The sequence below is a fragment of the Zonotrichia albicollis genome, chromosome 20 (genome assembly GCF_047830755.1).
Source record: "Zonotrichia albicollis isolate bZonAlb1 chromosome 20, bZonAlb1.hap1, whole genome shotgun sequence".
In the NCBI taxonomy this organism is placed as follows: domain Eukaryota; kingdom Metazoa; phylum Chordata; class Aves; order Passeriformes; family Passerellidae; genus Zonotrichia; species Zonotrichia albicollis.
Window position 1 is genome coordinate 11,833,419 of NC_133838.1, and position 21,623 is coordinate 11,855,041.

The 21,623-nt window shown below is 50.1% G+C and overlaps 4 protein-coding genes and 1 long non-coding RNA gene across 15 annotated transcripts; 2 read left to right on the plus strand and 3 right to left on the minus strand.

Moving 5' to 3' along the window:
- The first annotated feature begins 351 nt into the window (after nucleotides 1–351).
- On the plus strand, nucleotides 352–4,185 carry SYF2 (SYF2 pre-mRNA splicing factor). Of its 9 annotated transcripts, XM_074555843.1 has the most exons (9): nucleotides 352–494; nucleotides 573–686; nucleotides 937–1,062; nucleotides 1,141–1,258; nucleotides 1,741–1,831; nucleotides 2,525–2,623; nucleotides 2,705–2,872; nucleotides 2,996–3,031; nucleotides 3,185–4,185. In XM_074555843.1, the coding sequence occupies exons 1-7, from the start codon at nucleotides 438–440 to the stop codon at nucleotides 2,868–2,870; spliced, it is 771 nt and encodes a 256-aa protein (XP_074411944.1). In that variant the 5' UTR covers nucleotides 352–437; the 3' UTR covers nucleotides 2,871–2,872; nucleotides 2,996–3,031; nucleotides 3,185–4,185. The 9 variants fall into 9 exon arrangements, 8 of the variants coding, with proteins under 8 accessions (XP_074411944.1, XP_074411941.1, XP_074411946.1 ...); XR_012583361.1 differs by lacking the exon at nucleotides 2,996–3,031 and having other exon boundaries at nucleotides 2,705–2,959; nucleotides 3,293–4,185; XM_074555840.1 differs by lacking the exon at nucleotides 2,996–3,031 and having other exon boundaries at nucleotides 2,705–2,908; nucleotides 3,140–4,185.
- Nucleotides 2,765–3,124, minus strand: LOC141731326 (uncharacterized). Its single transcript, XR_012583362.1, has 2 exons — nucleotides 2,996–3,124; nucleotides 2,765–2,872 (listed from the first exon to the last, which is right to left on the minus strand). It is a non-coding gene; the product is annotated as an uncharacterized LOC141731326 (long non-coding RNA).
- On the minus strand, nucleotides 4,101–9,055 carry RSRP1 (arginine and serine rich protein 1). The gene is made up of 6 exons (XM_074555838.1): nucleotides 8,850–9,055; nucleotides 8,663–8,718; nucleotides 6,794–7,414; nucleotides 6,136–6,290; nucleotides 5,016–5,099; nucleotides 4,101–4,609 (listed from the first exon to the last, which is right to left on the minus strand). The coding sequence occupies exons 1-6, from the start codon at nucleotides 8,918–8,920 to the stop codon at nucleotides 4,421–4,423; spliced, it is 1,176 nt and encodes a 391-aa protein (XP_074411939.1). The 5' UTR covers nucleotides 8,921–9,055; the 3' UTR covers nucleotides 4,101–4,420.
- Nucleotides 9,056–9,088: 33 nt separating this feature from the next.
- On the plus strand, nucleotides 9,089–13,412 carry TMEM50A (transmembrane protein 50A). Of its 3 annotated transcripts, none has more exons than XM_074555848.1 (7): nucleotides 9,089–9,202; nucleotides 9,742–9,844; nucleotides 10,608–10,720; nucleotides 11,316–11,383; nucleotides 12,192–12,284; nucleotides 12,691–12,751; nucleotides 12,978–13,412. In XM_074555848.1, the coding sequence occupies exons 2-7, from the start codon at nucleotides 9,752–9,754 to the stop codon at nucleotides 13,021–13,023; spliced, it is 474 nt and encodes a 157-aa protein (XP_074411949.1). In that variant the 5' UTR covers nucleotides 9,089–9,202; nucleotides 9,742–9,751; the 3' UTR covers nucleotides 13,024–13,412. The 3 variants fall into 3 exon arrangements, with proteins under 3 accessions (XP_074411949.1, XP_074411950.1, XP_074411948.1); XM_074555849.1 differs by having other exon boundaries at nucleotides 9,128–9,249; XM_074555847.1 differs by having other exon boundaries at nucleotides 9,192–9,281.
- Nucleotides 13,413–13,675: 263 nt separating this feature from the next.
- On the minus strand, nucleotides 13,676–21,378 carry RHCE (Rh blood group CcEe antigens). Its single transcript, XM_005494698.4, has 10 exons — nucleotides 20,241–21,378; nucleotides 19,564–19,750; nucleotides 19,199–19,349; nucleotides 18,646–18,787; nucleotides 17,435–17,592; nucleotides 16,903–17,040; nucleotides 16,541–16,686; nucleotides 15,882–15,961; nucleotides 14,797–14,870; nucleotides 13,676–14,514 (listed from the first exon to the last, which is right to left on the minus strand). Exons 1-10 carry the CDS (start codon nucleotides 20,383–20,385, stop codon nucleotides 14,488–14,490), a joined length of 1,248 nt encoding a protein of 415 aa, XP_005494755.2. The 5' UTR covers nucleotides 20,386–21,378; the 3' UTR covers nucleotides 13,676–14,487.
- Nucleotides 21,379–21,623: the final 245 nt, after the last annotated feature.

Sequence of the window (21,623 nt, forward strand, 5' to 3'; positions counted from 1 at the left end):
TGAGGGCAGAAAGGTGTTCTGGGGTGTTTTTAATCTTTTAGCAGAGGAGCTGAGGGTACAGAAGTGTTCTGGGCGGTTTTAATCCCAGCATCCCTTCCCGAGGGGCCCAGGCCGGCAGGGCCGCCTCACGGCCGGGGCTGTGTCTCCCTCTGCTGGGCGGCCGCGACTCCGCTGCAAACCCCGCTCCACGGAGATCAGGAATTTCTTCGCTCAGAAGTTGCAACAAAACCTTTTTTATTTCTTTTATTTATTTTTTTTTCCCTGTAACGCTGCCCTGTTTTGGGTCTCCTGAGGGATTTTGCGCGTTTTGGGAGAATGCCAGAATCCGGGAGCGGCAGCACCTCCTGCCCGCTGGGGGGAGCCCTGCAGGACGCGCCAGAACCCGGAAGTGCCGGAGCACCGGAAGCGGCAGAAGGCGGAAGTGCCGGCGGGGCGCGATGGCGGCGGCGGTGTCGGCCCTCAGTAGCCTAGGGGTGCCCGAGGCCGATGTGGGGGTGAGGCGGGGACGGGATCGGGTGGGACGGGGGTCCCGGCTCCTCCCGGGGCTCCTGCCTGAGTGCGGGTCCTTGCAGAGCGAGGAGGAAGAGGAGGAGGAGCAGGCAGAGCCCGGCCCGGCCGCGGCGAAGGCGGCGGAGCAGAGGCGGGAGGAGCGGCTGCGCCGGTTCCGGGAGCTCCACATGAAGCGGGTACGGGACCAGAACCGGGGCCAAACACTGCCTGGCTGGCGCTGGGGGTCGGGCTGGGCGATGTACGGGGGCCCCTTCCAGCCCTGATTGCTCTGGGGTTGTTCGGGGTGGGTTTGTGTCCCCAGGTTCGGGGTTGTTCGGTTCTGTTCCCCTCAGGGTTTGGGGTTGTTCCCCTCTGGGTTTGGGGATTGTTCCCCTCGGGGTTGTTCTCTCTCTCTCTGTGCTGGAGTTTTGCCCTGTTTGGTTCCAGTACGAGGCCTGCAAGCTGAACAGCCAGGAGGTGGTGGAGGAGGACAAGAGGCTGAAGCTGCCCCCGAACTGGGAAGCTAAAAAGGCTCGGCTGGAGTGGGAGCTGCAGGTGCAGGAGAAGAAGAAGGTAAAGAACTCCCCAGAGCCCGGGGTGTGAGCTGGGATTAGCTGTGCAGGGCCGGGATTAGCAAATCTCCTCTCTCAGGAATGTGCAGCCCGGGGTGAGGACTACGAGCGGGTGAAGCTGCTGGAGGTCAGCGCTGAGGACGCCGAGAGGTGGGAGAGGAAGAAGAAGAAGAAAAACCCCGACCTGGGCTTCTCAGGTGAGATTAAGAATTGTATAACGTATATTAAAAATGCTATAAAATAGCTAAAATAATGCTATTTATATGTAAGATTACAGATTTCACTATAGAAAAAGCAGCTAAAAGGGATTACAAATTGTTCTATAGCAGAATCTTTTTGGTCAGTATTTACTTGTGAAAACCAATGCTATAAGAGATATTTAAAATTGTAAAAAATATATTAAAACCAGCATAAAATACATAAAATAATGCTATTTATATATAAGATGATAGATTATGCTATACCAAAAAGCAGCTAAAAGGGATTACAAATTGTTCTATAGCAGTATCTCAGTAATAACTTCCGAAAGCCAATGTTATAAAAGATATTAAAAATGTCATAAAATATATTAAAAATTCTATAAAATATGTAAAATAATGCTATAGAAATATAAAATAATGCTATAAAATATGTAAAATAGTGCTATAAAAGCCATTCAATGCCATCATTTTTAACGCAGACTACGCGGCGGCGCAGCTGCGCCAGTACCAGCGGCTCACCCGGCAGATCAAGCCCGACCTGGAGCAGTATGAGAAGCTCAAGGAGCAGCAGTGAGTCCTGGTGTCAGTCCCTGGGGCATCTCTGAGGGCTCAGCACACCCTGAAATCCCTCCTGCCTGTTCTGTACTCTCAGGGGTCCAGCTTCAGGAGGGATGGGGGTAATTAATGAGGTTCATTTCTTTCAGTTTGGCACTGCTGAGCTGGAGGAAATGTTCACCCAGTGAGGTCACGTTCCAGTGTGTGTAATCAGGCATTTCCTGTAGCAGAGTTTGGGGTTTTTAAGCTGGGTTTAAGGACTGAGACCTGCCCAGATTGCATTCAGACAGGTTTCTGGGGGGCTCTGTATCTTCCAGAGGCACCTGCTGGTCCCTGTGTTGGGTTTAATGTTGACATTTGTCATCTGAGTGTGGGATTGGCATAGCTGAGTGAGTGTGACAGGGGAACTCAGGCAAAAGCAGGGAAACCATGAGGACAGGGACAGGGGTGAGGGGATCAGAGTGAAAGAGGGGAGATTTGGGTTGGATACTGGGAAGAAACTCTGCCCTGTGAGGGTGGGCAGGCCCTGGCAGAGGTTTCCCAGAGAGCTGTGGCTGCCCCTGCATCCCTGGCAGTGCCCAAGGCCAGGCTGGGCATTGGGCTTGGAGCAGTTTGGGATGTAGGGGTGGCACTGGCTGGGCTTTAAGGTCCCTGCTGGGATCCCCAGGAGCCTGGGCACTGCCAGGGGTGTAACTGTGCTCTCCACAGCGGGGAGGCCCTGTACCCCACCTCCAACAGCCTCCTGCACGGCACCCACGTGCCCTCCAAGGAGGGCGTGGACAGGATGGTGGCAGACCTGGAGAAGCAGTGAGTACAGGGGGGCACGGGGGGAGGGAGGGCAGGGCTGGGGGCGCTGCAGGCCCGGGCTCAGCCCCTGCTGCCCCCCAGGATCGAGAAGAGGGAGAAGTACAGCAGGAGGCGACCCTACAACGACGACGCCGACATCGACTACATCAACGAGAGGAACGCCAAGTTCAACCAGAAGGCTGAGAGGTTCTACGGGAAATACACAGCTGAGATCAAACAGAACCTGGAGAGGGGCACGGCCGTGTGAGCCTGCCTGGCACTGCCCAGAGCCTGGGCCCTGTGAGCCTGCCTGGCACTGCTCACACAGAGCCTGGAGAGGGGCACGGCCGTGTGAGCCTGCCTGGCACTGCCCAGAGCCTGGGCCCTGTGAGCCTGCCTGGCACTGCCCAGAGCCTGGGCTGTGTGAGCCTGCCTGGCACTGCCCAGAGCCTGGGCCCTGTGAGCCTGCCTGGCACTGCCCAGAGCCTGGGCCGTGTGAGCCTGCCTGGCACTGCCCAGAGCCCACCCTGTGTGAGCCTGCCTGGCACAGCTCAGCTCAAACTGAGCCTGGGCCCTGTGAGCCTGCCTGGCACTGCTCAGAGCCCGGCCTGTGTGAGCCTGCCTGGCACTGCCCAGAGCCTGGGCCCTGTGAGCCTGCCTGGCACTGCTCAGAGCCCGGCCTGTGTGAGCCTGCCTGGCACTGCTCAGCTCAAACTGAGCCTGGGCCCTGTGAGCCTGCCTGGCACAGCTCACTCCTGGCTCCTCTGTTGCCATTTTCTGTTTTAAATTGTATCAAAAGTAGATTGTAGCTGTTGCTGTCTCGTAGTGTGCTGAAGGATGTACAGAATTCAGCTGTAAATAGCTTTGGCTGCAGGAGTAGCCAAGTTCTGCCTTTCATGCTCTAAATAAACTCTTTGCTCTAATTTGGGAGTTGAGGTTTTGTTTGCCAGCAGGATGAGGAGCAGTGACATTCCCATGGAAAGGCAGCTCCCCCCTGGCCCTCAGCAATTCCAAGGTGGGATTTTCCCCCTGGCTTGGCAGCTGCCCAGCCCCACCCACAGGGACAGGACAGACACAGAATCCTCCCACCCATTCAAGCCTTAATTAAAGAAGATTTCAGACAGGAGCAGTCCAATTTAGTTTATTAATAATTTATTTATACAAAAGCCAGGTTTAACCAGTTACTCCCAGTCCATGCAAGAGCTTCTTGTGTTCCTGAATTCCTTTCTCCTGGAGCAGAGGTCTGGAACCCTCCTGCACTTTCCCTTCCTGCCTCACAGGGAGGCTCATCTTGAACCCCAAATAAACACAAGCCTGTAGTAACTGGAGACATTTCTGTGGCAGGCAGCTAAAATCCTACACAATCCCCACTTCCAGAGGGGACCCAGGGAAGGAAGAGGCCTGGATCAAGGCAGGATCCACTTTTGGAATGATGCTGCTGGGAGTGCAAAGGAAATCCAGAAATAACCACATGGACTCGGGCCTAACACCCGACACAGCCAGTGCAAAACTAAACTTTATTCACTTGAAGTAAACAGTTACACAAGGGAAATCCAGGTGTGCAAAGAACAGCTACTCAACTATGGTTTAGAAAAAGTTACCCACCTGCAAGTTCTAGTCCAATAAAGCAATATAAAATATTTACAAATATACACAAGATTCCCATCTTGGCTTCTGGATCTGTGTGCTCTCTATCTGAAAGAGAAACCTAAGATTCCAAAAATTAAGACCTCAAAATAAATACTCAGTATTAACAAGTCTTCAAGCCCTCCTGAGTGTCCCTCTGTGCTGAGGGTGCTGCAGTGCCAGGGGCTCCCCTCAGCGTGCCCGGAACAGGGAGCTTTTGGGTGAGAAGTTCAGGAATGTTTTCTTCTCCTCCTTCTTGACAGGAACCCACTGCCCATAGGGGCTTCCCTTCCTGTCATCCTCCCTGGCTGGAGAAACCACTGGCTCCTTAACCACAGGGTGGCTCACTGGCTTCTGCAGGGCAGGCTTGGCCATTGTGTTCTGGGAAAAAAAAAAAAAAAAGATTTCCTGTAAGAAAAGGTGTTAAAACCAAGGGTTTTATCTCTGCTAATCTGGTAAATCATATAAATGTTTTCTCTCCAACTTCTGGAATTCCTGATGCATATACTGGGTATCAATCACATGCACTTAACACAGGAGAAATCCCTGAATCATGAGTTTGCATTACTAGAGCACATAACTTGAGATAATCTGTGTTTTAAATTAGTTCTAGTTTTAAATTGTTTGGGTTGAGGGTAAACACTTATTTCAAACACACTGCTGAGGTGTATTCAGGGTGCTCCCCCACCTCCTGCAGGGAAACCATTACCAACATTAAATTCCTTTTGTTACTGAGGTGATTATTTGGGAAAAGCCCAGCCAGGCGGGCTGGGACTGCATCACTCACATTAGGGCTGAAGGAAATGCTCCTCTGGATGGTTGCTCTCTCCATGCCAGCCTTGCTCTCGTCCTCAGCTGCACTCCCGGGTTGCTAGAGAAGAGCAGACACAGCTCAGGAGGGGATCCCTGACCCAGGGCTCAGCACAGCTCTCTCTGCAGTGGTTCAGATTTCATCTAAAGGAGCTGGGAAGCTGCAGCAGGGCTGAGCCCAGAGTGCAGCTGAGCCCATTGCTGGGCCATGGAGCAGCTCCAGCCCAGAGCAGAGCAGGGACAGCGAGGGGCAGAGCTCTGCACACCCCTCCTCTGGAGAACAACAATAAACTTATCTGCAAGGGATGCAGGCCTCTTCTTCTGTACTCTCTCAACATCTGCAATATATTGCATATGTTTATGAAAGGGATGCCTGCACCATTTGTGTCAAACCCTCAGCAAATTCACTTCCCTTTGCAAGAGCAGCACCTGAGCCAGGCAGTGGCTGCAGGTTTGGATTTACTGTGACTCAGGGGAACACACCACGACAGAACCAAACTAAAATTCACTTTAAGCTGCTCGAGTTTCTCCCTCCCTTCAATTCACAGCAGCTACAGCCCACAAAGTCCCTTAATTACCACCAGATTTTCTTCCTCATGTCTGGAACCATAGTCATGATTTCTATAAGACAGAAATAAAGTATGTAAAATGCATTGTGTGCTTGGGTATGGAATTTCTGGGAAACAGTTTGTTGCACATGAAAAGCTTTTAACAATTAAAAAATGCAGAAAGATTTAACCTTAAAAAAAAACCAAAAAAAACCCAAAAACCTCAGGCTATTCACTAGGTTTGGCAAGGAGACTCCTGATCTTAGGTCAGAAGGCATAAACCAGTGGAGTTCATGGGAATTACCCCATCAGGAGAACAAGTCAAAGGAACAAGTCTCCTCTCCTTCCCCAGCTGTCCCTACTGGACACTCAGGGATCAACCAGAGGCCCTCTGTGCTTCCAGCTTAAGGCAGAGCCTCGAGGCCTCTGGAGAAGTTTTGGTTCAAGAGTTTGAGCTCATAAGCACAACCTCCACAGATGAACTACAGCACAGCCATGCAGACAAGTCCAAGAGGTGTTTACCTGGTCAGGAGAACACTCCATACTTACCTCAGCTGACTCCGCGGCCTCCTCACGCTGCTGCTTCTCGGTTTTGATCTCCTTGGCAGGGGCAGAGATCCTCAGGCTGGCTGGCAGGACAATGTTGTCTGTTCCCAGAGCTTTGGCTGCATTGGCTTTCGCAATTTCCAGGAGTTCCCTCTTGTCTACAAGAGGAAGGAATAAAAAAAGTGCTTTGTGTCACATTAAAATCCATGTGTACCTACTCAAACCTAAATGCTGCACATTTTACATCCATTCAATCATCAGCTAGGACGGATCTCATCACAGCCTGTCCCCTGTACCAATTAACATTCTGAAGAACAATTTTTATTGCAGCATTGGCTTTTGCTATTTGCAGGAGTTCCCTATGGTCTACAAGAGGAAAGAATAAAAAAAAAATGCTTTGTGTCACATTAAAATCCATGTGTATCTACTCAAGCCTAAATCCTGCAGGCTTTACATGCAATTATCAGCTAGGACAGATCTCATCACAGCTTGTCCCCCGTGCCAATTAACATTCTGAACAACAATTTTTATTACATTTGTAATGCAATTTTTAACACATCTGTCCAACCACACTGAGGTTTCCTTCACTCAGAAATTACAAACCAAGCAAGCAAAGGACAGACCAGCTGCCTGGCCCAACCACCCCTCCCGTCTCGGGTACCTTTCTCGCTGAGGTGCAGCGGCGAGTGGCTCCGGGAGCGCGAGCGGGAGCGGCTCCTCCAGCCCCGGTAGGCCTCGGGGTACACGGTTCTGCCGAAGCCGTAGTAGCGGCGGCCGCGGGAGCGGGAGCGGCTGCGCGAGTACGAGCGGCGGTAGCAGGGCCTGCCGCGGGACCAGGAGCGGGAGCGGCGCCGGCCGTAGCGGTGCCGGTAGCGCCGGGGCCGGTAACGGGAGCTGCGGGAGCTGCGGGAGCCGCGGTAGCGCCGGGAGCCGCGGGAGCGCGAGCGGCTGCGCGAGTAGGAGCGGGAGCGGCGCCGGGAGCGGCGGGAGCGGCGGCGCCGGGAGCGGGAGCGGGACCGGGAGCGGCTCCAGCTGCGCGAGGAGCGGCCCGAGGAGCTGCTGGAGCTGGAGCTGCGCGAGGAGCGGCTGGAGGAGCGGCTGGAGCCCGAGCAGCTCCGCCGGGAGCCCCGGTGCTCGGGAGAGTCCCGGTGCTCGGGAGAGCCCAGCCTCAGGTCATCCATGAACTCCGCCATGTCGGCCGTCTGCCCCGCGCTGCCCTTGTGCGCGCTGTCAGCCTCCGCCTCGGCTCTGCCTGCGGCTCGGCAGTGCCCCGTCTCTGTTCCTGAGGGGAGAGAGGGGCACTTCCTCAGCACAACAAACACGGTGACACACGGGCAGCGAGGCCAGGGTTAATCAAACAGCCCAACACCTCCGGCCATCCTCCAGTGACAGCTCAGCTCTGCAATTCCCCCTCCTGCTCTCAACCACAAAACTGAAACACCAGGAATTAAACATCCCAACCATCTTCCAGTGACAGCTCAGCTCCCTCTCCCTACAGTCTGCCAAAAAACCGAAACACCAGGAATTAAACACCTCAACAACCCCAGCTATCTTCCAGCGACAGCCCAGCTCTGCAATTCCCCCTCCTGCACTCAGCCACAAAACTGAAACACGAAGTTGTGTGAAAAAAGAAAGGCTCCAGTTTAAACCATGAGTGGTTGGTTCTGTGTGGAATTCTGGAGAGAATTCTGAGTGGGTTTTAAGTGTAATTCCTTTTGCAATATCTTTTTGCCTCCAAAAAGGAGGAAAATCTTGATATTCATGAAAGCATTTTCAAGGTCTTTCATCACCCACTATGATACATCTGTGATACAAAATGACCATTTGCCTGCAGCGCAGAACAAAGTGAGTTTTCCGCTTACACTTCCCCACAGGTTCTTACTCAACAAGAGAAAATGATAGTATCTTTTAAACATAAAGCAAGTATTAAGAAATACTTGCCAGTATTTCGCTATAAAACTCGCGGCACACAGGCCCACAGATCTCAGCAGTGCGTGCAACAAGCTGCTGCTAAAAACGCTCTGTGCAAAGCCGGGTGATGATTCAGCGGCCGTGACTCGCACAGGACGCAGTAATTCTTATATTAATAATTAAAATGGCTGTCCCTGGAGTGGCAGCCATTTTATGGCTACAAAGGTTACTCGGGGTAAGGATCTTATCACAAGACTTAAGCCCGGAGTTACGTAACCAGTTTACAGTTTAGGGAAGCTCGCTCTGACACCGAATTTTTATTTAGCGCTCGGCGCAAAGCGAGGTTAGGCAACAAATCCAACCCCCGCACTGAACTCTATTTAAAAAATAACTTGCGGGAGAGCTGTCAGACGCACTTTTCTCGCTACTACTCCGCGTAAAGTTTCACTATTTCACCTCTAACGCCAGAGCCAAGGTCACACTGCCGGGACGGTGATAAGAGAAACCCCCGTCTGCCACCGCCACCCCGCTCCCGGCCCGTGTCCCGCCCAGTCCGTGGGGCCCCAGGGCCGGTCCGGACCCCCCGGTTCCTCCCGGTCCGTCCCGGTCCCGCACTCACCGCTGGGCGCTGCCGGGCACGCCCCGCGCTGGTTCCCCTGAGGCACCTGCGCGCTCCTGGAATAAAACAAATAAAGACCCATTAAAACCCACCCGAGAGCGATCCACGGCCCTCACCCCGCAGCGGCCACCGGGACCGGCCGCTCCCGCCTCCTCCCCCCCGGCCGTGCCCCGTCCCGCCGTCTCACCGGCTCCAGCCCGCCGGGCTGCCCCCGCACGGGTCCTGAGGGGAGAGCCCCGCTTCGTGAGTCACCCCCATAGCGCCGGGCCCGCTGCGCCAGCCGCGATCGGCGATAGAAGGGCGACAGAAGGGCGATAGAAGGGCGATAGACGAGCGACAGAACCGCAGCTGCCGCCGCCCGCCAGCGACTGACGGCGGCCCCAGAACCTTCCAGAACGTCCCTCCCGTTACGCAACCCCCGCGCTCGCGGCGCACGCGCCGGCCCCGCCCCGCGAGCGGCCGCCCCGCCCCCCCGCCGGCACTGCGCGCGCGCGCTGAGCCTGCGCGCGGCCGCCGCCGCCGCCGCCGCGTCCCGTGACGGTGCGCGAGGGATGCGCGGGGAGCGCGCGGGGCCGGGGGCGCGCGCGGTGCGGGGGATGCGCGGCGTGCGGGGATTGGGGTGCGCGGGGTACAGGGATTGGAGTGCGGGGGATGCGCGGGGTGCAGGGACTGGGGTGCGGAGAATGCGCGGGGTGCAGGGATTGGGGTGCGGGAGATGCAGGGATTGGGGTGCGGGGGATGCGCGGGGTGCAGTGACCGGGGTGCGGAGGGTGTGCGAGGGATGCAGGGATTGGGGTGCGGGGGATGCGCGGAGTGCAGGGATTGGGGTGCGGGAGATGCGTGACCCGGGTGCGGGGGATGCGCGGGGTGCCGTGACCGGGGTGCGGAGGCTGTGCGAGGGATGCAGGGATTGGGGTGCGGAGGATGCGTGACCCGGGTGCGGGAGATGCGCGGTGCGCGGATCGGGGGTGCCCCGGTGGGATCCGGCGCGGTGCTCGGGCGGTCCCGGTGCTCGGGCGGTGCCGGATCCCCGCTTCCAGCGCGGACGGAGCCGCCGTTTCCTCTCCTTTCCCCCGCAGTCGCGGAGCCATGTCCGGGTTCCTGGAGAGCCTGCGCTGCTCGGAGTGCGTGGACTGGGGCGAGAAGCGCAACACCATCGCCTCGGTGGCCGCGGGGGTGCTGGTACGGCCCCCCCGCTCCCCTCTTTGGGCTCGGTTTGGGTTTTCTGAACTCAGATCAAAATCAGGAGCGGTTTGGGAGCCTCTGCCCCGCGTTACAGGATGGGAGGAAGCGGCCTCAGGTTGGATAAAAGGGGAATTTCTGCATGCAGGATCGTCAGGCAGTGCTGGAGTCGCTGTCCCTGGGAATGGTTAAAAATACCTGGATTTTTGGGGCATTTGGGCACGGGTTAAGTGGGTTGGAATTGATGATTTTGGAAGCTGCTCCTCAGCAATCCCAGGAAAGGAAGATCAGGGATACATTGTCCCCGTGGGTAGCAGCAGAGTTACAAAATCCGGCCTGCTTTCCTCCGTCCATTTTTTAAATTTCGCCTTTTTTTTGCGTTTTTCACAATGTGGAAATAACTGCGGGAATGGGCAAATCCCTGGCTCTGCAGCCAGCCTGATCCCAAACCAATGGTGTCAGTTTGGTCTGGGTTGGAGGCTGTCAGGCTGCTCAAATATTGATGTTTTATTAGAGCCATCTCAGGCTGAGGACAGGCTGTGTCTGTGGTTTAAACTCCTTATTTGAAGCTTTATCTGCATTTAAAATTCTGTATTTTAAGCTTTACCTGCATTTCAAGTTCTGTATTTAAACTCTATCTGCATTTTAAGCTCTATATTTTAAGCTCTGTCTGTATTTTAAGCTCTATCTGCATTTTAATTTCTGTATTTTAAGCTCTGAATTTGAAGCTTTATCTACATTTTAACCTCTTTTTTCCCCCCAGTTTTTCACAGGCTGGTGGATCATCATCGATGCTGCTGTGAAATACCCTCAGATGGAAGATTTCAACCATTCCTACCACGCCTGTGGGGTGATAGCCACCATTGCATTCCTCATGTGGGTGTGGAAAAGTTAAATTTTAGTCTATTAAATTTAACATTCATTTAAATTTATTAAAATTTTAAAAGCTTAATAGTCATGAAATAGTACATTTATAAATTATTTTATAGTATATTTAAGTAGTATATTTAATAAATTTTTAAAAGTATATAATAAATTATTTAGTGTATATTAGTAGTATTAGTACTATTTATTATTATTATTTATTAGTAGTATTGTTTAGTATATAGTATTAATACTAGTATTATTTAGTATTGGTATTGTTTAGTATATAGTATGTAAATTATTTATAAATTATATTTATAAATTATTTTCTCCAATGACACTGGGCAAACCAACAGTCCCATCAAATTTCTCCTTCTCTATAAAAGAATGCAAACCAATAAGTTATTTACAGAAAGTGTGTGAGAAAGCTCGTTACAACAACGTAAACATCAGAAAGCTTGGAAAATCTTAAAAAATCAGGTGACAGCCATATGATGTGCACTTCTCACGCAGGGTCCCACCCCAGCAGGGCACAGAGAGTGAAAAGGAGATTTTTAATGCCATTTTAATGCCATTTTTAATGCCATTTTTGTCCCCTTTTCCCCAGGATCAACGCCGTGTCCAACGGGCAGGTGCGGGGGGACAGTTACAGCGAGGGCTGCCTGGGCCAGACAGGTACCAGGGATGGGGTCCCTTTAATTTTAGATTTTCTAATAAAAAAATTATTTTTGGGGGGATTTTTTTTCTGGGTAGCTGAGAAGCTTCAGAGAAAAATGCAAGCAATAATTATCTGCTTTATTATTCTTGTGTTTTGTTGTTTTGGAGGTTGTTTATTTAATAGGTGATTGTTTTATTGTAAATTGTTTTTATTTGTCAGGGGCTACTATTGATTATATATGATTATATCTTTACTATATATATTATATGTATAACGTGTATTATTATATATTTATTATTTATTTTTATTATATATTATATTATTTTAAATTTTATCTATTTTATATTTATATATTTATTATATTGTTTTTATTAATCAGAGGCTAAGCTGTGTCAGACTCTGGAAAGGGACTCACCAGTATTAGTTTCTTATAGTTTTTTGTTTGTATATATTTTTTTGTATTTTTAGTATAGTTTTAGTATAGCATTTTTTAATGTAATATAGAAAATAATTTATAAAATTGTTTTATAATAATTTCTATAGTAGATATTATACGATAGAATTTATACTATATATTATATGATATATTTGTATAATACATATTTTATATGTATTATACAAATATATTAAATATAAATAAATATATAAATAAATAAATATAAATAAATTATTTATTTATAAGAATTTTATTTCTTTATAAAATATTAAAATAGCTTTTTAAGAACATAGGTTCATCATTCCTGCCAACGATGGGGGTCTCAGAAAATGCAGCAGGGGGGTTTGGGAGGGTCCCAGGGACACAGCACATCCCCCATCCCATTGCAGGGGCTCGCATCTGGCTCTTCATTGGCTTCATGATGGCTTTTGGCTCCCTCATTGCCTCCATGTGGATCCTCTTCGGGGGCTACGTGGTTAAAGGTAAGAGCTGAGCCTGTTTTTGGGGAGTTTAAGGTGTTTTAATTAATTTCTGGATTTTTAGAACTGGTATTTAGAGGTTTCTAGCAGGCCCAGTTTGAATATTTTGCCCTACACTCTGCTCTCCCATATCATTACTGATATTGGGATGCATCTGAGCTATTTCTAAGGACAAACTTCCTCTACAAACCCGGCTGGGAACTCCATGGGTATAATTAAATGCTGCAGTTTTAAGGGAATCATTCCCTGGGTGAGCACTTATTCCCAGAACACAAATTACTGAGCTCCTGCAGATTGTTCCCAAAGCCTCTCTGCTAAATTAGCACAAGGGAAATGACATGTCAGAAATGGGATAGGCTTGAAAATTACTTCAAAAAAAAATTTATGGGGATTTTTTTTTTCCTCTTAGAAAAACCAGTGGTGTACCCAGGAATAGCAGTGTTTTTCCAGAATGCATTCATCTTTTTTGGGTAAGACTGACCTCTTTTATTTGTTTACCCTTTAATTTTAATGATAGAAAGCTGAAACTTGCTGTGATCTGGGTGGTGCTGAAGTTCTGCTTTGTGAGCAGATCAGTGTGAATAAACTGGGATGTGCCTGCAGAGGAACTGGGTTAACAGATCCCCTTTGAAATCTTGTGTTTTAAACAAGAGGGGTTTTAAACAAGGTTTTTGTGGTGTCCCTTTGTTCCCACAGGGGCCTGGTGTTCAAGTTTGGGCGCACGGAGGATCTGTGGCAGTGAACCCCCCTGGGCTTTGCCTGCACCCCCAGAGTTTTGTAAAACCATTTTGTAAACCTTCCATCGTGTCTGAAGAGAAATCAAGCAAAGCTGAAAGCACTAAATCCAGCTCTATTCTGGTTATTTTTTTTACTCTTGTACGTAATCCACTTCAGCGTTGTGGTGTTTTTGAGAAACGTAAAATTCCTACAAACAGCAGTGGAGTCACTTTTCTAAAATGATGTTTGTTACAAATAAAAGGAGAGTGGGACATGGATGTATTTAACCAGCTCTTTCTATGATGTTATTTACACTCCAAGACTTATTAAAAATGCATTTAAACAACCTTTTAACAGATATTTATTAAATATTTCCTATATCTGGGCAATATAACCATTTCTTCAATTTCAAAACTTGCTGGTGTGTGGTTTTTCTTGTGTCATTCAGAACTGGGGTGGTTTGGGATGTTTCTTTCCCCTCAATTCCTGAATATTTCCTTTATCCTGTAGTGATAAAGAGGAAATGTGAAATGTGGGAAGTACCAACTCCCAGTTGTGTGTAGAAGGTTTGGGAGCTGCTGAGCTCCTGCTGCTTCTCAGGAGGAAACATCCCAAGGAAAGGATTTTCCATAAAAGATGTGTGTGGCATCGCTGCTCACAGGGTGCTGAAGGAAGGGAAGCAGCCACGGTTCAGTTTTCACTCTTTATTAAGTAAGCACTGCTCAAAGATTTTCTACATCAACAATTCCTGAAAGAAAGAAACACTGAGGATCACAATCCACTGAAACCCAGGGTTGAGTGGCACAGAATGCTCTGTCCCCAAGGTGCTGCTCTCCAGAATGGGGTGCTGGCAGCACTGAGCCCCCTGCCCTGTGCTGTCCCTGTGTTTCACACTTGGCACCAAACCCCAGGGCTTTCAGGAACACCACCTTGGCCATCAGAACCTCCCAATATCCAGGTTTTTCAGGAGTTATATATAATATCCAGGTTTTTCCAGGAGTTCAGGCAGGCAGGATGCAGAGTTCTGGCCCTGCTCCAGCTCGCTCGTCAAATCCTGGCTTGTCAAGGCCTTCAGCAGAATCAATTCAGCTTAAAAACTTGAGTACTTTGCTAGATAAGAGTGCTCCTTGAGAAATGACACTTTGAAATCCATCATTTTGCCTTGTAAACCTGGGAGCTAAAAATACTTTAATGTTTCCAAGCATTTGGATTGAGAAGCCATGAATACATATCTTATAAAAAATATTCAAGGTAAGGCCAACAAAGCAGAAAAGCTGCGTGCAGCTGAAGTTTACATTTGTGAATTTACACTCTGTATCTCTCAAGAATAACTGGAACAGTTTCATTTTTGAGTGTCCATTGGGGTGGCTTTTGTGGGCCTGAGCATTGGTATTTCAGTGCTCTTTGAAGCCATCATAGCTGTTCAGTTTTTCTGGTGATAAAGAGGAAAATCTTATCCTGGTCCTGTCTGTCAGCTGGGATCCTCCACTCAAAATCCAACAGACAAGTGGGGAAACTGTGAACACAAACATTCCTGTATCAGAACACATCAAATCACCACAGGAAAACCCTCAAACCAATGGAAAAGCTGATTAAAAGCTTATTTTCACCCATTTGTTATTCCTGTAATTCAGACACAGCCTCACATCAGCACCTAAGGGTGCCCACGGACTGTTTGTGCTGGGAAAAGGAATAACTCTTTTTTTCCTCCATATTTTTAATTCAAATACCTGGAGTTCTTCATCGAGGTGCTAAATGAACTCCCCCACAGTGAATCTGAAATGATTTTGAAACTCACCTCCCAGTAAAACTGGTCATCAAAGTACTTGGAGACATGCACAGCTTTCAGCAGTTTGATGTTTAAGATCAAACCTGTTGGTGAAAATGGAGAGATCCAAAATAAACACAAACAGCGGGGCAAGGGGAGGATTGTGTGTAACGGGAGTTTCTTGGCAACATTTATCCCAATTTAACAGAGCAAAGCACAAATTCAGACCTAAATCCTCCAGCAGAGCCCCCCTGACTCGAGCTGGCTTTAAATACAAAAAGAGGCTTGCCAGGATCAAGGGATACTAAAAATGAATTGCTTTAGGTAAAACCCCATCAAACAGCTGCTAGATTATGAAAATACATCAAAATGATGAGTTTCCTGCATGAGAAGTGCCTGTGTATTAAAAAACAATGTGGCTTATCAGCACTGTTAGTTTGGGATCTCTGATGGGAATCTCTGGGTTTTTGAACAATTGGTTCAACAGTGAATGTTTGGTTATTTCAGCTGGATGTTTTCTAAAGATCTGTTCCTTCTTCATTACACTTAAAGCCATGCAAAGGTTTAAATAAACTAAAACATTCAGAAATCACTGTAGGGTGTGTTTCCCAGCAATTTTCACTGGCCATTTCTCTAGCCCCATTTCTCTTGCCCCAGACAGAATTAAAGGCTGGGGAAAAGCAGCAGCTGCCACAAACCAGAGCATTCCACAGGAGCCACGTGAGGGCTGCTGCTCCCAAAGCAGCAAAAAGTCCCAAAAATCCCCAAATCTCCTGATCAAAGGGCTGCAGCTGGGCTCAGGCAGCTCCTGATGCTGGTGAAACTTTGCACATTTGCTCCAAATGGCCTAAAAAGTGACAAGCCCCTGTCAATAAGACAACACCCAAAAGGGGAAGTATTTTCATCTTCACACCTCTCCTGTCTGCAGGTTGAAGGCAGCTGTTAAACCTGGGTTAAAATAAAACTTCAGCACTGAAAGAATGGTGCTGCTGGGTTATTTCTGTGCAAAACAGCTCTGGCTGGGAGGAGTCCCTGGCACTCATTTATCCCACAAGTGATTTACACAGAGTTGCTCCAAGGAAATAAAGGGATTCCTGGGATGTGTCAGTACTGACCTGTAATCAATCCTGTTATCAGGGCAGTGCTGATGGTCTGGCAGAAGGCACCAATATAAACAAAGGCATCATAACCCAGTCTGGAAAGCAAAAAAAGTGTTTCACCTTTTATTTAGCATTACCACTGGGAATGAATCTGCAGCTATCAGATTCTCATAGAAGCTGTAATTCCCAAATCTGCAGCTGCAGACAGATGTTTTAGGAACACACCAAAGCCTAATGCAGACTTCAGAAGATTTATTTTGTCCATCCTTTTGGTATTAAAACTTCTTTAAATGTTTTATTAAGAACATGATGGGAAGTGTCAGGCCCTCATGCTGCACTCTCATTTCTCCCTCCCTCCTGAGCCCCCCAAAACATCCCAAACCCTAAAGTAAGCCTTGCAGGGAGGCACACACCCAGCCTTCACCTCCTGTGTCTGCTGGATTTAACATAAACAAAAAGGGAGGCAGAAAACAGGACCCAAAGTCTGCTCAAATCTCAAATTCCTTTTTACTGACTTTTTTTTGGTTTTGGACTTCAGGGTTATGGTGGGTTACCTGACATAAAACAATGTACTGTGATGACATTCAGGCTCTCTGGGTGTCCAACAACTCTTCCCAGGGCAGGCTGCAGTGAGGATTATTTATCTTCATTATTTAATACAAGAATTTATGTACCTGGATAATTCATTCCATCGTGTGTCAATCCTATCCTCTACAAGTGCGAGCACAACAGCGGCCACAGCTCCAAGCACAGCAGGCAACCCAAAAGTGAAATGAACTCCAGAAGTATCCTGGAGCTTCAAGGCAGGATTAAAGCACCTCTGGGAAGAAGAAAAGGTTTAATTACACCCAGAAACACAAGTTGGTAATTGCAGATCAGCTGCTGCAGACCTAGAGGATGAATTTGCTCTCAGGAGCTGCAATCCTGCGCTCTGCTCAAAACACCTCAGGTTTCCTAGCTTGGAAAAGAGTTATCCTGCACTGGAAAAACCACTTACACAGCTTATCCAAGGAGCATTTAGGGGGGTGAGCATTACCTGCACACAGTGAGAGCCCAGGATGGTGATGCCAGTGGCCAGCAGCCCCAGGAGCATGGCAATCCAGGGCTGGTGGATGCGCTCTGTGGTGCAGCTGATGGCGACCCCTCCAGCCAGCACTGCACTGCGGATCTGAGCCTGGGAACAGCAACAACAGCCAGCAGGGACTCCTTACAAGGGCTTGTAGGGCTACAACAAGGGGCAGTGCCTCTGCACTGAGAGAGGGAAGCTGCAGATTCAATGTTGGGAAGGTGTAAAGCCCTGGCACAGGTGCCCAGAGAGGCTGTGGGTGCCCCTGCATCCCTGGCAGTGCCCAAGGCCAGGTTGGACAGGGCTGGGAGCAGCCTGGCACCGTGGGAGATGTCCCTGCCCATGGCAGGGGTGGGATGAGGTGATCTTTGATGCCCCTTCCCATCCAAACCCCTCTGTGAGTCTGTGACTGTCAGACCCTGGGCAAGGTTTCACTTCCTGAGGGTACCACAAACTCTCTTTGAACAGAAAATCCCCATGCAGGGTTTTCCCTCGTCCTTACCATTCTGAATTTGCCATCCTTGGAGGTCAGAGCAGACAACATGAAGGCAGCCACAGCACTCACTGCCAGGGCCAAGTAAGTGTTGAGCACTGCTTGCATCTTGGATAAAGGCAGGATAGAATTGAAGCTCGGCCAGAACACCCAGACAAACACAGTGCCTTGGGGACAAGGAAAGAGAGCCTCAGGAGCTGCTCTGAAGCACAGGGAGCCATCACTGCCTGTCCCTGCAGGGCTGCAGCCCACAGGGTGCACTCTGTAATTCCCAAAGCTTTCCCAAAGCAGAGCTGCTCTTGTCCCACACCCCTAACAGGTGACAGGCATTGTCACTGTGAGGCACAAATCCAGTTTCCATTGCTGATATCCATGATTTCAGTGCACCAAGGTTCAGATAACCCTGCCTCACACAGGACAGGCCATTTCAGCAACTCTAAACTGAAGGTGGCACTGAGGATTGTGAGATGGTTCATCCTGTTCCCACTGAGCAGGCAGTTAGCCAGTCATAAATACAGATATAAAATCCTCTGCAGCATTCTTGTGAGGATCTGCTCAGCTCTGGAAATAAACAGCAAACAAGAACTCCAGGGACACAAAAGAGGAACATTTAAATTTTGTATTCCCTAAAGACTGACTGAGAATGAGACTCTGTGGACCCCTGCAGGAAGCTCTGGGCTCAGCTGCTGGCAGTTGCACTACTGTGATAATAAAGACACCAAATTGCTCCCCTAAGAAAAGGAATGAAAGTCCCAGACACTGAGCCTGTCCCTACCCTCATGGGCCTGTCTGTATCACACTCCCCACCCCTCAGCAGGCTTTATCTCTTTATTTCCCTCACCAGCAGGGACTGCCCTTTTCTATCTCTGTGCACCACCTGGAGCAGCAGCCTGAGCCCTGCTGAACATGAGTTCTGAGCTCAGCTCTGGCACACAGCCCCTCACCCAAGCCAAGGGGACAGCCTGGCCAGGAAAGGGAGTGTGAGCCTGGAGAAAGAGCTGGGAGCCTGGAATTGCCTTTGTGCTGAGGTGACTGAGCAAACTGAGCCCCAGCTGTGGCAGGAGCGGCCTCTGGGCCGGGCAGGAGAGGGGCCGGTGTCACAAACAGCACAGTTTGTGTGCTCGGCTGCATCCAGAGCTGCATTTCGCATTTAAACCCCCAACCCTGCCCATGCAATCCCTCCGTCCCTCGTGCAGCTGGGACACTCCAGCAGGACTCACCCAGCACTGAGAACAGCTCTGACTTTGGGGTGCTCCTGTCCTTGTCCAGCCCCAGGGGAGCCTCAGGGAAGCGGGAGGCGAGTGCCAGGCCAAAGTAGGCTCCAAAGAGGAACACGTGCGTCCCAGTGAGGTGCTCAGGGACCTGCTCCAACACAACAGTCACAGCTTACTGTGGGCTGAGCAGGCCCCACAGAGCCTTGCTGCAGCTCCTGACTGAACATTCACAGCTTGCTGTGGGCTGAGCAGGCCACACAAAGCCTTGCTGCAGCTCCTGACAGAACATTCACAGCCGTGAGTTGAACCAGGCCACACAAAGCCTTGCTGCAGCTCCTGACAGAACATTCACAGCCGTGAGTTGAACCAGGCCACACAAAGCCTTGCTGCAGCTCCTGACTGAACATTCATAGCTGTGGGTTCAGCCAGGCCCCACAAAGCCTTGCTGCAGCTCCTGACTGAACATTCATAGCTGTGAGTTGAACCAGGCCACACAAAGCCTTTGCCCCAAAGCTCCAGCGACATTTTCCCCACATCTCTGCCAATCCCACCACAGTACCTCCAGGAATGTCTCGTTGATGTATCTGCTCACGTAGAAGAAGATTAATTCCACCAGGGTCATGACAATGAGCTGCACAGGATTGGCCCTGCCCAGGACAGCCCCAGTGGAGATGACCACAGCAGTCACGCTCACAAAAGCCTTTGCTAGTCTGCAAGAGAGGAAAGAACAACTCAGTCTCAGGGTAACACCCGGGCCGATAAAAAGGAATTACACAGAGCAACGTACTTAAAAACCAAAAGTCCTCTAAAATGCCTGCAAATGTGACTCTGCCCATCCCTACCAGGGCCCCACAAGGAGGCATTCACTGCACAGGGAGCAATCAGCAGTTCTGCAGCAGCCCAGCTCTAACACGAACTCATTACCTTTCCAAACCAGCTGCATTTCGCCCTCCCCTAAGGAAAACTAATAAATCCTCTGCCAGCACAGAGCACTGGACACCCAGAACAACGAGCAGGAAGTTGAACCCGGTGCTGCTAAAGCCATATCTTCTCAGAACCATCAGGAAGAAGCCAAATCCAAAAATCACCATGTGGTTCACATCTTGAAATTCTGCAGGACAGAAAAGAGCAAGTTGGCAGTGAAATCATTAATGCAGATTTCTGGTTTAAAAAAAATCAATTAAAAAATTACAGTTAACTAAGAAGCCTTCAGGTAAAATTTTAATTATTGTTTAGAGGTTGCAAAGAATTCCAGCGCTTTCTTTCCAATGCATAATAAGAGAAAAAATACCCTTAATAAAATACCCCTAATAAAAAATAAATACCCTTAATAAAAACACCCTTAAAGCTGAATTTATTTTTACACACTGATCTGAACGGACCAGGATGTGTAAATGGATCAGGATGGGGGCTGAGAGGTGAAAACCCCAACAGAAAACTGACCAAAATTACAATTCAGTCTCGGATCCCCATCACACCTGTGACATAAAGAAGCTGCCAGCACTCCTGGCAAGTTCAGAGAGCAATGAAACCATTCTGCTCCTCACAACCAGACCCTGCAGAGCAGCAGGGATCCCCCCGTTCCCCAGCAAGGTGCTTACCTGGGTAGGGACAACAGGGGCTGGATGAGGAATAGTTGTCACTGACACCCGGGAAGCCGAAGAAGGAGCGCAGGAGGAGCAGAGCCTGCAGCACAAGGATCAGCCAGGGCACACTGCAGCGGAAGCTCAGGTAGCGGGAAGGCATCGTGCACTACATGGAGCAGCAGCTCAGGAGAGATTCCTGCGGTTCCTGTGCCCTGTGGGATGTCCCTGTGCCCTGAGGGATGTCCCTGTGCCCTGTGGGACTGTCCCTGTGCCCTCACACCAGCAGCACAGGAGCTGTAGGGGCCAGCAATGGGAGCTCAGCGAGAGATAAAAAGGCCGAGAGGCGTGAGCAGGGAGCAGCTCCTTATCTGGGTTATGGCAGGAGTCAAACGGAGTCCAGCTCACATGGGCTGAGCTCAGAGTGTCTGTGGACACAGCCACAGTCACAGCCAGAGCCAGGGCCACAGCCACATTCGGGTCCTTTTTCTGGCAATCCTGCGAATCCACGGGTCCTGGTGTTCTCTAAACACGGCAACAGCTCAAGCAGCAATTTGGGAATTAATTTAGCTAGCACAATGAGCCTTTCTGCTACCTGTTACTAAATCCCATCCAGGGAGAACACCCCAAAGGTGAGGAATTCACCCGTTTTCCCTCAGGATGGCACATTGGAAAGGTGATGCTTGGATTCCCAGCTTATGTTTCCAAACAGAGACCAAAGCTTGGTGATCTTTGACAGGGTGAAACACAAAGTAACTTTTATTAGGGAAAAGTTCTTTTGCACGAGGGTGGTCAGGCCCTGGCACAGGGTGCCCAGAGCAGCTGTGACTGCCCCTGCATCCCTGGCAATGCCCAAGGCCAGGCTGGACAGGGCTTGGAGCAGCCTGGCACAGTGGAAGTTGTCCCTGCCATGGCAGGAGATGGAATGAGGTGATCTTCAAGGTCTCTTCCAGCCCAAACAAATGCGTGATGCTCCAATTGTAAAGTATAACTCCACCACCAGGAAAACACCGCCGTGCCTCAGCCCAGCACCCTCCTGGGGCAGCTCTAACGCCGTTTAGGGACCCCCACACTCAGCCCATCACTGCCCGGCCGTGACTCGGCAGCCCCCGGCGGCGGCAGCACCGGCGGGACCCGCCCGGCCCCGCCCCGCCCCTCACTGAATGCCCGCCCCCTCCCCACAGGCCGCCCTTAGGGACTGCGCTCCCATTGGCCGAGCGCAGCTCCTCTTGGCCTCTGATTGGCCTATCCCCAGCACCGACCGTCTTTGGGCGGCGCGTCTTGTATTGTGATTGGCCCGGTGTCTTGTCACTCAGCTATGCGCACTATTTATTGGCTGGCGCGGCCTGTCCGTCACGTTGGGGGTTATTTTGCTCTCCGGTGAGCAGCAGCGCAGGCCGC